The sequence below is a fragment of the Notamacropus eugenii genome, chromosome 6 (genome assembly GCF_028372415.1).
Source record: "Notamacropus eugenii isolate mMacEug1 chromosome 6, mMacEug1.pri_v2, whole genome shotgun sequence".
Classification (NCBI taxonomy): domain Eukaryota; kingdom Metazoa; phylum Chordata; class Mammalia; order Diprotodontia; family Macropodidae; genus Notamacropus; species Notamacropus eugenii.
The window spans coordinates 40,118,445-40,135,764 of NC_092877.1; the positions used below are offsets into that span (position 1 = coordinate 40,118,445).

Genomic DNA, 17,320 nt, shown 5'->3' on the forward strand with positions numbered 1-17,320 from the left:
CCAAGAAAAGGGCAGAATCAGGGCACTAGGTCCAGGTCAAGATTTTTTTTTTTTTGCTGGGGTAAAATCTGCAGTGGGGGAAGAAGAATGCAGACAGAAAAAGACAGAACAAGGAAACAGGATCAGAGAAGCAGCATCAACCTATGTTTCAGGGTACAGTAGGAAAGGAAAAAAGTAGGAGACCCACAAAAATAAGAAAAGCAACTGACGTAAGAGGACGGCATGAAGAAGATGCTTGTTGGTCTGAGCACTTGCTGCAAATGTTGGCTTTCTTCAAGTCCACGTTGCCTGCAAAGGGCTGAGGAGCCCCACCAGACACTGACACCAAGTGCTGCATCCAGCTCTGGGCTCACAATTCAAGAATGTAACAGAGAACTAGGTCAGAGAAGAACTAAAGAAAGGATCCAAGCACAAGAAAAACAGGACCCATGATGAAAAAATATCTGAAGGAACCAGGGTTGTTTAACCCAAAGGGAAGAGGGGATGATTGCATCTTATGTCCCAGGACAACAAAAACATCGACAGTGAAAGTCTCAAGCTAATAAAAATAGCCTATTATTTGATACAACAAAATTCCAATAAAGCCAAAGAATTTGGATTGTTCCCCTTGAGTTCAGTTAAATGAGGCTGACGCCCTTTGCAAGAAAAGCCCAGTCTGTTCCTAGGCTCAGAAGGCAGATGGCAAAAGGGATGACCCCTTTTCCATTCAAAGAACTCTCAGAGTCTGCTAACAAATGACTACAGAAAATTGTAGGATTTCTTGCCTTTGGATAAGAGCAAGAGCTTAAGGAGAGGGGGGTCGACAATGGATACAGCTCTCTCTAGACTACTTTGACAAGCAGAAGAGTTTTGCAGCACACACCAACCTCCCTATTGACTGACTAATTAAGCACCTTCAGTGAATCTTCTGAGATCATGAAAAAACATAAGGGGGCTGGTCAGAGGACAGAAATTCCCCACAGCAGCTGTTTCATGCCGTGTCCTTTCTCCTCAAGTGTCTACAGCAGATGACACCCTATTTTACTGAGAAAAAAATTCTTGTTCAGTCATTTTAGTTGTGTCTAATTCTTCATGACTACATTTGGGGTTCTTTTGACAAAGGTACTGGAGTGGTTTGCCATTTCCTTCCCCAACTCATTTTACAGATGAGGAAACTGAGGCAAACAAAGTTAAGTGACTTATCCAAGGTCACAGAACTAGTGTCTGAGGCCATATTTGACCTGACTCCAGGCTCGGCACTCTATCCACAGTGCCACCTAGCTGAGGACATTGCTAAAAATAGCCATGATAATAGCACCCTCACCTCCTCTCTACTCTTCAAAACCCCTAGCTCTCTTTCCCTCCAGTCATGGCAAAAAGAGGCATTCCTTCTCTTCAGAGAAGTTAATCTCTCAGTCCCAAAGCCCTCTCAGACTTTGCTCCAATCATCAGCCTTTCCTTCCCAAACCCCTCTCCTAGACTGGTCCCACCTGACTAACAAATCCGATCCAAAAAAAAGCCTTCCCTTGACTCCATTTCATTTGTTTGTTCTGACATCTTTCTCGTCCCCTTCCTTGCCCAATTTCTTGAAAAACTTGCCTACAGACGATACCTCCACATTCTCACTATTCTATCCTCTCTTTTCTCAGTCCAACCCTGTGGCAAAGCTGCTTTTTCAGAAACCCACAAGAATCTCACGCTCATCAAACCCAATGGCCACATTCCTCTGGTTCTCCAACCACTGACTGCTACTTCTCTGACTTAATCCCTTCCTGATCCCCTAAGGTCACTTTTTTTTCCCCACATTCTGCCCCGGACCTTTTCTTGTCTCTCCTTGGCAGCTTCAGTGCTTATTTCTCAAATGAGACAATATTTAAAAAGAGTTTAGCATCATGCCCGGCACATAGTGGAGCTGTTCCCTTCCCCTTGCTTCTCCGCAGATGACTCCTGAGTCTGACCTCTCGCCTGAGCTCCAGACTGGATGGGACCCCTTCACCAGTAAGTCTCTGGGGCACCTCCCACTCAACACATCCCAGAAGGAACTGCTTATCTTTTCTCCTAAACCTGCTCCTCCTTCTGACCTCACTATTTCTGGAGGAGGTATAACCATTCTCTCAGCCTTTCCGGTCTGAAATCTTGGTGTTATCTTTGGATACCAGAGGGGACAGAGAAGGAAGAGTCAATTAATTAGGAAGTCCCACTGACTCTAACACCACAATACATTTCACATTGTACACTGGCTCCCTTGTTAGACTCAGTTCCCTGAAAACAAGGATCATTTTTTGCCTTTCTTTGTATCCACAGCACTTAGAAAAGCTCTGGACACTTGGAAATGCAGTTGACTTGACAATTCATGCTTTGCTGACTATTCCCACTGCCTTTATCCTTAACATAGCTTCTTACCACCTCTCCATTCTTCCCCTCCAATCTAGCCTTTTTCTCATTACCTAATCTATCTTTTGCGTAAATATGGTTAAACTCTCCTCTAAAAAATCAGAGAAACAAATATAGACAAAATAACAAAAAATATTAAATGGCTCCCTATTGTCTATAAAATCAAGTCTTAATTTTTTTTCACCTAACATTCAAGTCTTTCCCATCTTGCTGCTACCAAACCTTTCCACCTATTCTCCCTTCTGCATATTCTATGCTATAGCCACAGAGGACCCTTTGGTGCACCATGCACAATTTTCACTTTATCATCTCCATGCCTTTGCTCACAGTTTTTTATACCTGGAATACCACTCCACTCCCCCTTCACCTGTTAAAAGCCTACTCATTCTTTAACACCTGACTCAAACTCCACTTTCTCTACAAAGACTTCTCTGATTTCCCTGAAGATAATGACCTTCCCCTTGCCCTTGGACCACATATGATATTTTTGTTTTGCCCTCTGCTAACATACTTATCAAATATTATGGAATAAAATCAGAACTTCAATATATGCCTTATCCCTCTGCTGCACTGTGAACTCCAGGAAGGCAGGGACTTCACCTTCTATACGTTCTGTACCTCTCCTACCTTTAACAGTGCTCTGAATAAAGCAGGCACTTGTTTGAATGGAATCATAGCCACAGTGAGAGCCAGGAATACAACAGCCTGGTCAACGGCAGACCAAAGAGATCCTCCATGTATTACACAGAACCAAATGAGAGTTGGTGCTCATTCCAGATTCCTGGCACCACATTTCAAGTGTGTGGGGTAGTGGGGTGGAGAGAGAAGGGAACATTTTATTAAGCACCGACTTTGTGCCAGGTACTGTGCTAAGTATCATCTCATCTGATATTCACAACACCCCTCAGAGGTAGGTGCTATTATTATCCCCATATTACAACTGAGGAAACCAAGGCAGACAGAAGCTAAGGGACTTGCCCATGGTCACATTTCCTATATATATCAAAGGCCAAGGTTACTCAGTGTATCCTGGGTCATCTTCAGTCATCCTGATGATTATCTGGTCACTGGATTCAGATGGCTCTGGAGGAGAAGTGAGGCTGGTGACCTGCACAGCCCTCCCTCACTCAAAACAAAGTCAAGTGCAAGTCATGTCATCATTTCTCTGATGGCATGGGCTTCTTCAGCAATGAAGGACAAACACAACAAAGGCAAGGTTTGAACCCAAGCCTTCTTTATTCAGAGGTAGGCAGTTTATCTGCCTCCCGCAGGGCAGTTAAGAAGCTCAAACAAGATGTCTATAAAGTCCTTTTTGTGGTCATCAATGTTCAGTTGTTTCAGTTCTGTCACTCTTTGTGACCCCATTTAGGGTTTTCTTACTGGAGTGGTTTGCCATTTCCTTCTCCAGTTCATTTTACAGGTGAGGAAACTGAGGCAAACAGGGTTAAGTGACTTGCCCAGGGTCACACAACTACTAAGTGTCTGAGGCCAAATTTGAACTCATGAACATAAGTTTTCCTGACTCCAGCCTGGCAATCTATCCACTGCACCACCTGGTGCCTCTAAAGTCCTTCACAAACCATCAAGCACTTAACAAAAGTCAGTGCTCCCTCCAAAGGGGGAGTAATAACAACAGTGAGAGGACAGGAGTGGAGGTCACCTGAAGGGAACCATTCTCCCAAGAACAGGCTCCAAAAGTTCAGGTAAGCCTCTGCACTGCCCAGAGGCTGGGGGAGATAGTTTCTATCCATCTCAAGAAACAAAGAAATGACCAAGAGTCCATAACCTCATTCTTCCAAGGCCCAGGGAGCTGAGCACCTGGTGCACTTGCAAAGAAGACTGTTCAAAGCCAAAGGGGAGAACAAGAGTTTTCACAGAAGGGAGAGTACCCTAATATCACAGGCCACAAGATCATAGATTCAGAGCTCAAAGGACCCCTCAACATCATTAAATCCAGCCTTTTGGTTTTCCAGATGAGATAACTGAGGCTTAAAGAATGATTTGTCTCAGGTCCAAGGCTCGTGAGTGTCTGAGGCAGGATTCAAATCTGGATCTGCTGAGTTTGAAGTACAGCGTTCTCCACAACACAGCCCTGTCCCTGAGTCTAAGAGGCAAGAAACAGCAAGAAGAAAAGCTGGGGGAGGGATGATCATAGTCATCCCAAAGAAAGGACCACAGCAAAGGCCAAATGTCTGCTTGGGAGGAGGAATACTTGGAGGGAACAGCAGCTGTGGCATTCAGAACCATCCACTCACTGTGTGCCCGTGTGTGTGTGTGTGTGTGTGTGTGTGTGTGTGTGTGTGTGTGTGTGTGTGTGTGTGTGTGTGTGTAAGACTGTGTGTGTGTGTGTGTGTGTGTGAGACTGTGTGTGTGAGTTTCCTTTAGCAAATCCTCGAAGAAGAATGAGGAGGAAAAGAGCCCATTTTTCTTCTCCAGGGAAAGATCTGTAGCTTGACAGCAATTTTATATGGACACAAACTCCAACCTCAGCTTTTCATCTTTTCCATATAACATATTATGCAATAAAATTAAGACGTTCTGAAGGGGCAAGCAGGAATCTCCATCAAGACATACATAAAAAATGCAACAGAATGAGTTGTGAGCAGGGAAATCATTCATCACTAGCCTACATGAGCTCTTTGAGGGAAACAAATGAGCAAACGGACAAAGACAGCTCAGTGTATGTAACTGGTCCCAACCTAACTCTTTGAGCTTCCCAATCTAGAGACAAGCTGAATCTTTTCCCTGTTTTTGAGTTAGACCATGTGTATTCCTGCCTCCTTACCTTTCTTTTCTCAAGTGATCTTCTGCCCCCTGAGTTCTAATCTCTGCTTATCAGAACCCTGCAGCCTTCCCCAAAGCCTAGGTAAAGATCCACTTTTTCCGGGGAAGCCCTCCCTGATCATCTGTGCTCAACCTTAGGCTACCACCTCTCCCAGTTCTGAGAACTCCTGACACTTAGTGTGAGTACCACATCTTCATTATCTTTCTGTGTAATGATCTCGTGTCCCTGAACAGACTCTAAGCTCCCTTCCTTGAGGGTAGGAAGCAAGACTGATGTTTTTTCATATCCTCCCCCTGCGCATAGAGACAATTCTTGACTGGTTTGTGGGTCTCCCTTCCTCTCCTACTTAACACAATGCCAAAGTCTTATGAACTCTTAGCCACAGCCTACAGCCCCTTAATGTGGTGCAGAGTGGGTGTGTCCCGTGTCCATCCGCCCGCCCCCTCCCCCCCACCGTGAAGCTTTACATGATGCCTCCAGGTGTTCAAGCTCTCTCCTCCCTCAATTTTCATTGATTACACTCCTTTGCATAATATTGAATTCTACCCCTCCCCACCCCGCAGTAAAATGTAAACTTATGGAGAGCAGGAATTGAGTACGCATTTTTGGTTCTCTATTCTCATTGTCTAATACAATGCTTTGGGAAATAGTATTTAATAAATGCTTTCTGACTAATGATGTAGACTTTGAAAAAGCCCCTAGCAAAGCTAATTTTTAAAAATCTAAATGCCTGTGAGATAAGAATCTATCTTAAAAATCTGTTCTATTGGGAACAGTTAAGAAGCAAGGTAAAAGGAAAAGATGTTTCTATTACACACGAAGAAAACAACAGAAAGGAAGGGAACGTTAAGAAACATCAGAACTCAGATCGGTGAAATCAATAAACCAACCATCATTTGTTAGGGAACTACCATGTGCTAAGCATTATGCTATAAAGTGGGGATAACCATTTTGCAAATGAGGAAGCTGAGACAGGTTAAGTGACTTGCTCATGGTCACTTTATATATGTGAAAGGCAAGACTTGAACCCAAGACTTCTTAATTCAAAGGTAGGTAGCTACCTTTGGAGCCTTCAAAGAGTTTATATTCTAATCAATATACATATGTATGAGTATGTACATAATGCCTGCATATACAAATTTAATATAAGGAAGTTTGAGGATGGAGGCCATTAGCATTAGCAGGAAGGGGGATCAGGAAAGGTTTCATGTAGAAGGTCACACTTGAGCTGAGTCCTAAAGGGAATCAGGAATTCTGAAAGGAGAGGGTGAGAAGGGAAAGCTGTCCAGGTATGGGATACAGACAGTGCAAAGTCATAGAGACAAGAGATAGAGTGTCAAGTGTGACAAACAGAATACAGTCTATACAGTGGATAGCAGAGTATATGGAAGAAAGTAATAGATAAAAAAGACTGGGAAGGTAGGAAGGAGTAGGTGTCAAGAGTTCCAAATGCCAAAGAGAGGAAATGTTATTTAATTCCAAAGATAATTGGAGCCACTGGATTTTTCTGAGGAGGATGGGGGAAAAGGGTATTGGCATGACCTGACCTGTATTTCAGGAAAATCACTTTGGTGGCTTTGTGGAAGGCAGACTGAAATGAGGAGAGGATTAAGGGAGGCTATTTCAATAGTCCAAGTGGGAAGTGATAAGGTCCTGAACTGTAGCTGTGGGAGTGAAGAGGAGGGGACACGTGAGAGATGTTGTGGAGATAAAACTGGCAACTGATTGAGTGAGGGTGAGGAGTTGAGGATGACTCTGAGGTTTCAAAGATGGTGACTCAAGATGAAACACACATCCCTTCTCAGAGACAGGGTACATAGGTGTGGAATGAGGCATATGCTGTCAGGCATGGTTCCTGTACTGGTTTGCTGCTGCTTTGTTACAAACAGAATTTACATAGCATTTTAAGGTTTGCAAAGCATTTTACAAATATTATCTTATTTTATCCTCACAACAACTCTATGAGCTGTAGATGAAGAAATTGTGGTAGATAGAGGTTAACTGAGTTGTAGGGTCACACAGCTAGGAAATGTCTAAAGCTTCATTTGAACTCAGGTCTTCCTTACTCTAAGGCCAACGCTCTTAGCCTCATTGATTAGTTGCCTCAAAGGTAGGTAGCATTGTAGGAAAATTATTGGGAAATGATAATGATTTTTTTTAAAGCAGCAGTAAAACTTGAAAAAAGAAAAGAAAATGAGTATTTCTCAAAAGAGAGAAATGTTAATAGTACACTCCAAGGGGATCAGCGCTTCTAAGTGTTTAAAAAGGGGTGATACAATGGGGGAATGGCTGAATAAATTATGGTATATGAGTGTAATGGAGTACTATTGTGCCATAAGAAATGATGAACAGGAAGACTTCAGAGAGGCCTGGAAGGACTTATATGATCTGATGCTGAGTGAAAGGAGCAGAACCAGGAGAACTTTGTGCACAGCAACGACCACAGTGTGAGAGAGTTTTTTCTGGTAGACTTGGAACTTTGTAACAACGCAACAACTTAAAAAAAAAAAATTCCCAATGGTTTTCTAAGGCAAAATGCCTTCCACACTCAGAGAAAGAACTATGGAATTCATTCGCAGAATGTAGCAGATCATTTGTGTGTGTGTGTGTGTGTGTGTGTGTGTGTTGTGTTTTGATTTGTTATATGATTTCTTCCATTTATTTTAGTTCGTCTACATAGCATGACTATAGTGAAAACGTATTCAATAGGAAAGTATATGTAGATCCTATACAGAATTGTATGCCCTCTTGGGGAGGGAGCGGGGTGGTGGTGGGTAGGTGTGGGGGGGTAAAAATCTAAGTTTTATGGTAGTAATTGTAGAACATTAAAAAAAATAATAAAAAAATAAAAAGAGGTGATGTACAGTGAAAGTGATAACTTTTGAGATGATATGAAGCTGTCCCTCTTCTGAAATGACAACAGTAAACCAAGGTGTAGTGGGCATGAGAGTCTGGAGTCCTTGCTTCTAGCCCCAGTTCTGCCTCATGACAAGCTGTGTGAACTTGGATAGGTCACTGCTCATCTCTGGTCCTCAGGACTGTTTTGTTTTGTCTTCCAACAAAATGAAGAAGGTGAACTGAATTACCTCTAAGGTTTTCCAAGGACTTAGGCTCAAGTTCCAGCTTTGCCACTAACTTGGTAACTTGCTTTAGGCTTAACATCGAAGAAATCAGAACTATCTAAGAACTGTCTCTGAAAGCAGTGGGCTCATCTCTCTCTCTAAAGGTCTTTGAGAAAAAGCTAGATGGCCATTCACTGGGGACATTGGAGGAGTCTTGGTCATGTACAGGTTGGATGGGATGGACTCTGCTGTCGCTTCCCACCCAGAGCTTCCGTAACTGCATTTAAGGATTCAGATAGATCTTTGATCTCATCGGGGCAAGAACCCTTTGGCTAAAGAGTTTAACCCCATTCATGCCTTCTCATGCAATGTAGTTCTTATATAAGTCAGATCTCTGATTTGGGCCTCAATTTCCTCCTCTGTAAAATAAGGAGTCTGAAGAGACCTCAAAGGTACCTTCTGGCTTTAAATCTGGTGTTTTCTCTTGGTAGTAAAAAATGAAAACCCAAGTTCCCAGGGGATGATTTGTAAGACTTTAGAGCTGAAAGCGACCTTAGAGGCCATGTGGCCCAATCCCCTTATTTTACAGGTGAGGAGACTGAGGCTGCGACAGGAAAGTGGACCTGCTAATGCAAACACAACTGGTAAATCACCAGAGCTAACAGATATAATAAAAGTTCTCAAGGCTGAGCATAGGCAGAGAAGTGGCAGGTGAGCTGCTTCTGGGTCAGCAAGTGGAAGGTGAGACATTCAGAGGAAAACAATTCATGTTAAACTGACAAGATGATGCGCTCTGAGCTTTCAGCCCCGTCACAAGAACAAATCATCCAGAAGGCTGTCTGAAGATCCAATATTTGAGGTGTTTCAAATTTCATTTTTGGTTCTGTCTCTCCAGCTGAACTTGATCTTTTGCTCTGCAAATTTTAATAAAGCACTTTCTCTGGACTCCTTCCCTTTACCTCAATCCCATTTCCCCTCTTTCTTGTTTATCTACATCCATGTTATACTCCCTCCACTTCTGAGACTACAATCTACCTGAGTGTAGGGCTCCCGTCTCTAAACCTTTGTATGCAGGACACAACCCTTGCATAGTGTTCTTAGTAAACATTTATTGAAATAAATCAAACTTAACTTTTCAACCAAAAGACCAACCTGACATGCTGCCATTCCTCTCCTCCCTGCCCAGAGGGTCTGAAAAACAAACCAGAAAATATTCTCCTTCTGCACACAAAACCAACAGCCAGCTGTACACACACCTGCAACCCCACAGATGTTCCAGCTGTTGCTGCATCTCCAAAAAAAAAAAAAAAAGCCAAAGGGCTGGAGAAGAGCCCAAAGAGAGGTTTCACTAGGATGTTACCCTTACAAAAAAAAAAAAAAAAAAAAAAGGTCCCTGCAGAATGTAGGGCTGAAAGCCTAGAAGGGACATTTCTTATGCTCACAGAATTATGATGGGCTTAGGGAGAGACAGCACAGACCCAATTGGTCAATAGATCCTTGAAGAGTGGTCGTGAGCTCATCTTAGGACCAAAAAATAACACATCAAGGAATAAAACTGAGGAACTTGTTCCTATTAAAGGTGCTACAGACCAACAATATAAACAGGCAAGATAGGGGTTTGGAGAAATGCATTCTGCACCATCTTTCTAGTTCCTGAGAATGAAATTCTATTTTAAAAGGAGGGGGTGGGGGAGGATAAGGAAAATAGGGGGTTTAGAAAAGAGGTTTTGGTGCCCAGGATTTGGTGCCCAGGAAGTCCGGAATCTGAGAGTGGAAAAGGGCGAGCCCAGAACTACTAGAAAGGGACCTTTGAGAGTTTGATTTTGTTCACGGTAAAACTCTGGAACACATCATTAAAGAGACGATTTATGAGAATTCAGAAAAGGAAAGTGCCCACTAAGAGCCAATCAAGGTTCACCAAGAATAGGTCATGTCATACTCATCTCACTTTATTATTATTATTTGGAATAATGTTACTAGACACAAGTCCACAGAATTCTCGGATTTCAACACCCCATTCAACAAAGCTTCTCCCGAAAGGCAGGATGAACAGGATGAGGAGATGCCAGCTAGGAGACAGCTGAGTTTAATGGACTCAGAAATGGCTGAACCATCAGATTGAAGGACCAGTAATCACTATTACCCAGGAGCAAAGTGTCAAGGGAAATGTTACAGGGATCTGTCCTGGGCTCGGATTCAGAGAAAGAAGAAATGATGGGATTACAGATTCAGAGCTGGAATGAATTTCAGAGGTCATCTATTCAATCCCGCCCCACCCAGAAGAAGGCCCAGGGAAGTTAGAGAGACTTGCTCAAGATCACTCAGTCACAATTTAGTCCCAAGTCCTCTGCCTACAAAAGCAAATGCATATACTTTTAGGACAGGAATGCCCCAGACACCAGAACTGAGCCATGAGTCCTATAGTTACAACCAGATAAGCACACAAGTGGCCTGCCTCTCTGGGACTGACAAGTCCAGTGATTCTGAGTCTGAAGTCAAAAGACCTATATCTTCCACATGACTATCTTGAGTGAGTCAGTTATGGAAGGAAACAAGCATCTATTAAGTGCCTACTATTTGCCGCCCATTGTGCTAAGTGATCCTCACAACTCTGCGAGGCAGGTGCTCTATTTTGTCCCTATTTGACAGTTGAAGAAACAGAGGCAGACAGAAGTTAAGTGACCCAGGGTCATGGAGCTAGCAAGTATCCAAGGCAGGATCCAAACTTGGGTCCTCTTGGCTCTAGGCACAGCACTTTAACCACTGTGTCAACTAGCTACATTTATAAGGCTCTGTTTCCTCATTGGTAAAATGAAGGGGTTGGATTAAGTGACCTCTGAGGTCCCTCCAGGCTCCAAATCTATGATCTATGTGAATCCTCAGAGGATCTATGATTTTTGCCAATTGCCCCAGTAAGAATCAAAACCTATCCATGACCTAGACAAGTACTAAGAAATTATCTACAGCATATGGAGGGTGAGTTACTCGACCAAGGTCACACAACTTGTAAATGTCAGAAGTAGGACTGGCAAGCCTCTGACTCTTCCCCACCATGCCAGACCTGCCTATTGTACAAGGGCTCTTGATTGTTTTTGTCCCCTCCGGCAATTTGGTGAAGATTATAGATCCCTTCTCAGAATAATGTTTTTAAATAAATGTTTTAAAAATAAAATACACAGGATTGCCAAGAAAAAAACAAAGGCTAATGAAAGTAAAAAGGTCTTTTTTTTTTCCCTCCAATCAAGTTCACACAACTTCATGTCCCTATCTATGGACTCTTACCAGCTCTGTGATGCTGCACAAGTTACTTAACCTGTCTCCCTCAGTTTCCTCCACTGTAAAATGGGGACAATGATAACACCTTGCCTCCTTGGGTTGTTCTGAGAATCACATGAGATGATTTAGTAAAGCTCTTAGCATGGTGTCTAGCACACAGTAGGCACTTCATGCTCGTATTCTTTCTTTTTTCCTTCCTTCCTTTCTTGAAGGTTAAAACTCTTGCTCTAGAAGATATGACTAAAATCTTATCCTATGCTCATAGGCTAAGAAATTTAGAGCTGAAAGAGACCTTAGAGAACACAAAGTCCCTTCTCTTCATTTTACAGCCTCCACAGAGGTTACACGCCTACCTATGGTCACAAAGTCAGTAAGCACCTGGGGCAAAATTGGAACCCAAGACTTCCAACTCCAAGTCCAGCGCCTTAGCCAGGAAACCCTGCCACCTGTCTCTCTATTTTAATCAGCTAAGAACAGGGACTTCAAAGTATGATGAACAGGCTTGAAAGGCACTTAAAACACTTGCAAAAAATACTAAATTAATTAAAATAACACTATCTTAGCAAGTATTCTCGGTGTATGTGTGCTTGGTGGTTCATTGGAAAGTAGATTTAGTTTTTTAAAGAAGTTCTAGGGTCATCAGTGCAATAGTGCCCCATCCACTCACCCCCACACACATACACACCCCCCCCAGGCCTGCCCCTTCATGCCCTTCCCTAGATTGCTACTTCCAGAATTCAATAAGATTTCCATTTTCACTCTTTATATCCCATCTTTTCCAGACAGAGAAAAGTAACCAGATTTTGTTTTGAGCTAATAATCACTCCTTACACCCCTAGGTTGTGAGGATCACATAAGATAACATTTGTACAGCTCTTTGCAAAGACCTGGCACACAGTAGGGTCTTCATCTTTGTTTCTCTCCCTCCCACAAGCTGATGAACCATCCTGGGATAAAAGGAACATATAAAAATGGTACTTACCCTTCCTGAAGAATGAATTCAATATTTTCTGGAGAAAACTGTCCAGTCACAGGATGCCTAAATGCTGTGGTCTGCTGATTGTGGCTAGAGAGAGAAAATGAGAATGAAAATAAGTGAGAATCTGAACCGGGAAAAATATGACTTGAGACAAGATCATATTGCCAAAATGGCTCCCAGTTTACTGAGGTTCTCCCCACCCCCAACACCCTTGCTTCCACCATAGCCTGCGAGCTAAGCCCAATTGCCAGGGGGGTCATGGGGTTTATAGCCTTCTCTCATAGGTATGCTGAATGTGGAAAGGGCATGCAGGATTTATGAAGCAGACTACTGCCCAGGCTGACTCAAGCATCAGTCTCCCAAAGTGAGAAAGGCATCAGATGTTAAATGTGCTCTTGCATCATGACAATTCACCAAGCATTCTTTAGAAGGAGTATATGAGGGCTTTACTCGACAAAATTAAGAAGTCTCCTAAAGTCATTTTCAAACAAGATAATCTAAAAAAGCAAGGACCAAATGCGTAACAGGATGAAACACATTTTCCTCCTTTTGGTAGATGGGAGGGGGAGGGGGACAGAATATGGGTACAGAATACTGCATACTTGCCCCCCCCTTTTTAAAACCTAGGAGGGTTCATTGGTGGGTGGGGTTTCATTAAGAAACAATGATGATGAGGCATCCAGATGGCACAGTGGATAGAGCACCAGGCCTCAAGACATTTCCTAGCTATGTGACCCTGGGCAAGTCACTTAACCCGACTGCCTCCAAAAAAAAGAAGAAGAAAAGAAATAAGGATGTCATAGAAGAAAAATGCTACCAATAATATGTTTGTTCAGTCATGTCTGACTCTTCATGAGCCTATTTGAGGTTTTCTTGGCAAAGATACTGGAGTGGTTTGCCATTTCCTTCTCCAGCTTATTTTACAGATATAGAAACTGAGGCAAACAAGGTTAAGTGACTTGCCCAGGGTCACATAGCTAGTAAGTGTCTGAGGCCAAATCTGAACTCAGGTCTTCCTGACTCCAGGCCTGGTACTCTATCCACTGTGCCACACAGCCACCCAGTATCAATAGTACTTAAAACTTAAACAGAAGGGATAAGGATGGGACCTTATTTCATTTTTACAGACAACTCCCCAATGACAAAACTCTCTCTACATCCAAGGCTCTCTGCATCTTATGTCTTAGGCAATTGTAAAAATAACAATAAAATTAAAAGAAATACATTTTAAGAATTAAATTCTACTCATTAAATTAATTCTAAAAAAGAAATAATTCAAAGAATTAGTCATTCTGCAAATTTTGTCTACTTAAAATTCTTCTGTTTTGCCAGAGTTCGAATAGAATGCTTCTATTTCTTAAGTCTAAATGTGCGGAGCAGCACAGTTTCAACCCCATGGCACTGTCATCCCCTTGGGAAAGGTGAGAGTCCAGATGCCCTTGAGAGCGGTAGCCCATGGCAGGTGTTGCATGCCTTTTCTGGTCAGCCCAAATACAATCTTTTTTCTGGTACAAAAAGAACCTTTTACTAATGGTTGGAATGCAGTTAGACATATAGAGTGGGGAGCAGCAGGCACATAACCAGGGTAGTCTCAGAGTAAGCGCAGGATATGGAAGGTCCCAAGGTTGGGAAATACTTTTTTTTTTTAAACTAAGTTCACATCAAAAGGGTTCTTGTTTTCCCCACCAATAAGTCCCAGAGATAACAGTTCCATAGCTGGAAGGGACCATGGAGGCTTTCTAGTCTAACCTGTCCATTTTAGAGATGAGAAAAATAAGGCGGAGGGAGTTGGTGCAGGGTTCCATAAGTTGTTAAAAGGCAGTTAGGATCTGAATCTTGCTCCTGGGCCCAAATAAATAAATAAAAATTCAGTTCCTTTTCATGATCTGGGATGCCATGTAAAGACCACACTAGGCTGGAATCAGTGGAGCTGGATTCAAGTCTGGGTTCAGTCACTTTGGTTGATTCAAAACGTGGGAAAGGGAACAAGTCACTTTATCTCTGACTTAGGACTCATGGCCCCTCACCCTCATCGGTAAAATGGGATAAAAATCTTTGCATTCCCTCCCTGGAGGGGTTGTGGTGAAGTATTGTGTAAACTGTGAAACTCAAGAGATGTGAGCTGCTTCATTACCACGGTTATTACTGTTCTGCCATAACCTGAGGGTGGTACCTTCTCGAGGAAGACATTCTCATGGGATCTTGCTTATAACAATCATAGTTGACATTTCTGTAATACCGTCGGGATTACAAGGCACTTTCATCACAACAACCTCATAATATAAATAGGATAGGTGTTCTTATCCCCACATTTTCCAGATGACGCAACTGAGTTGAGAGTAGAGCACAGGTCTTCAGACATCAAATCCCTTTCTACAATACTGGTGTTCTCAAATGCAAATAGAAATGGATCCCTATTGACTTAGAAAACCACAAATTAACATTATGTTTTACATTTCCCAATTATATTTTAATGTGATCTGGGCCATGCAGTGGTTGTAACTTTGCCTGTGGTCTGAGTTGGCTAGCTTAGGACTACATCATACTGAATTCCATTAATTTAGCTTTGCAGAGAGATTTACAACAAAGACAAGCCCAGACCTTCAAAGTTTCGGTAGACTCCAAGTCTGCTCTGGTCCTTCTAACACTGATGGTACATCATCTGGGCACCCTGTCCCCTCTGCGGGTCTGTGGATTGGGCAGGGATCTAATAACGTGGAGGAGCTCAGGTCCTAACAAGTCTGGTGTTAAACATGCAAAGCCACCACCACAGAGTTTCATTTTCCAGCTCTCTGGGCTGGATAAAACAAGAAACAAATCACTGGTATCAGGCAGGCAAGAAGAAGACCTGTCACACCAAGTCAAAAGGAGGATTTAGAGGATGCAAGAGAAATGCCTGCTTAAAAGCAATGCATCCAGGCCCACTGTTCCCCATCCATGCACAGGATCCCAGGATTCAGAGCCAGACAGGACCACTGAGGTCCTATCCAGCCCCTTCCATTGACACATGAAGCCCAGAGAGGTTGTCTTGTCCAAGGAAACAAGAGTTATTAATGAGTGAGCTTCAGATTTGAACTCAGGTCCTCTAATCTCAGAGCCAGTGTCCTTTTCGTTGCTCACTGTCCCCCTGTGCTCAACCATCAGGACACTGGTACCTCAAACTAAATGAATATTTATTGCTGCTCTTGGGATGCACCATTTCTTTCAGGTATATCCGTGTGGCCACATCTTAATACAAAGCAGCCCAGGCTACCACCCAGTTTAGTAAGACCTTAGACCAGCTCTGCCTTTATTCATACTCTGGACTGCTTGGAGGAGCCACCTCTTTCCCTCCTCCCCTGCCATGTGACCACAAACACAGGAGGCTGTAAGTCCCCTGGACCCAGTTAGGAAAATGCACTGCTCCCCTTCATAGACATCAGAGATGATGACATCTCCAACAGGCACCCTCAAAGGAGGAGCACTGGACGACTCGCAGATATTGCTATTGTGGCTCCCCTTTAAGGTGACATGCATTCGTAGATAGGTCCCTTTCTCAGGGTTTGATTTCTTTTTTTGGACAAGTTGTGCAGTCCCCAGTGGGCACCTGATAAATACCATATAATCACAAGCAGCCATTACTGGCATCCAACAGTTCAAACTGGCTCATGCTCTAGTATCAACAGATCTTTTAGTCTGTATAAGCTGGCTTCAAAGTGGGTCTTGCTCTCCAACACAATTAATGAGACACTGGAAGAAGTGGGTTAAGAGAAGGTCATTTGCTCATTTGGCAAAGCCTGGTGGCAAGTACCTGGCCTCACCTCTGAAAGAAGGCCAGTCAGACGGCTACCCAACACTCTCAGCCAAAAGCAATACTACGCCATAACGAGGGCAGGACAACTTCGGCTCTGACCCAAGTTGTCAAATTATTTAGAGGGTGCTGAGAGCGATTCTATTCCTTCAGTAGGTAGCACTGTATTAGTAAGAATAATCAGTTAAAATAAGGAGCTACTGGATATCACAGGTTTACAATCCCATAGATTCTTGAGTCTTAAGGCTCTAAGTCTCACTCTGGCCTTTCCCTCCCAGTTGAATTTTTCTTGCTCCAGGCACCAGAACTGCAGAAAGCACAGACATTGATTGATTCCTAGAAACTTAGAATTAGAGTGGGGCTCAGAAAGCATCTAGTCATTTTAACAGGTGGGGGAAACTGAGACCCACAGAGAAATAATTTACCAAGATCACAGTGCTAACTCATGGCAAAGTTAGGACTCAAACCCAGATCTCCTGACTTTCTGGACTGTTGTTCTTTCCACTGCTTTGTGCTATCAAAACCACTTTTGGGTTGTGCAGTTCTCATCCTGTTTCTATACAAGTGTGCCCCTATCTCAGGGCCCAAGGTCCCCTGGAGATGCTTCAGCCTGCTCTATTTCCTGATACTTAGGTTGAATATACCCAATGAGCCTGTCTCAGGGCACGATGAACAAGCACAGACACATCTGCAGAAATACCTGTTTCTGAACCTGTGCTGCCACCTTCTTCCTTGGCCAAGAGGGTCAGGCTGTGAGCCAGGTGACTGTTTCAGAAGGAGAGTAAGAGCTCTCCCTCCTTAAAAAGAAGACATAAGGGTTTGGGTCCCTCCTTTGTCATCCTGGGAATGAAACTTCTAAGAGGCAGCAAAACCCAGCCTATCAGTTCCCACATGGCACTGCTTCCATTCCTTTGAACACGGCTGTACTGGGCACTGGGGGTGATGCAAGGATGAGTAATACCGAGAAGGCCTTTCAAGAGCTCAAATCTAGCAAGGGTGATAATATGGCAGAAACAACTCTACTGCCAATACAGGATCTAAGTGCACGAGAGAGG

General features: G+C 43.2%; 1 protein-coding gene across 11 annotated transcripts in view; it reads right to left on the bottom strand.

Annotated features, from left to right (window-relative positions):
- PLEKHA7 (pleckstrin homology domain containing A7) overlaps positions 1-17,320 on the bottom strand; it is a 256,560-nt gene that overhangs the window by 88,575 nt on the left and 150,665 nt on the right. For all 11 annotated transcript variants that reach the window (XM_072619562.1, XM_072619558.1, XM_072619564.1 and 8 more), the window contains one exon: positions 12,479-12,562. In XM_072619562.1, coding sequence (XP_072475663.1) covers positions 12,479-12,562 — 84 coding nt within the window. The remainder of the gene's footprint in view (positions 1-12,478; positions 12,563-17,320) is intronic.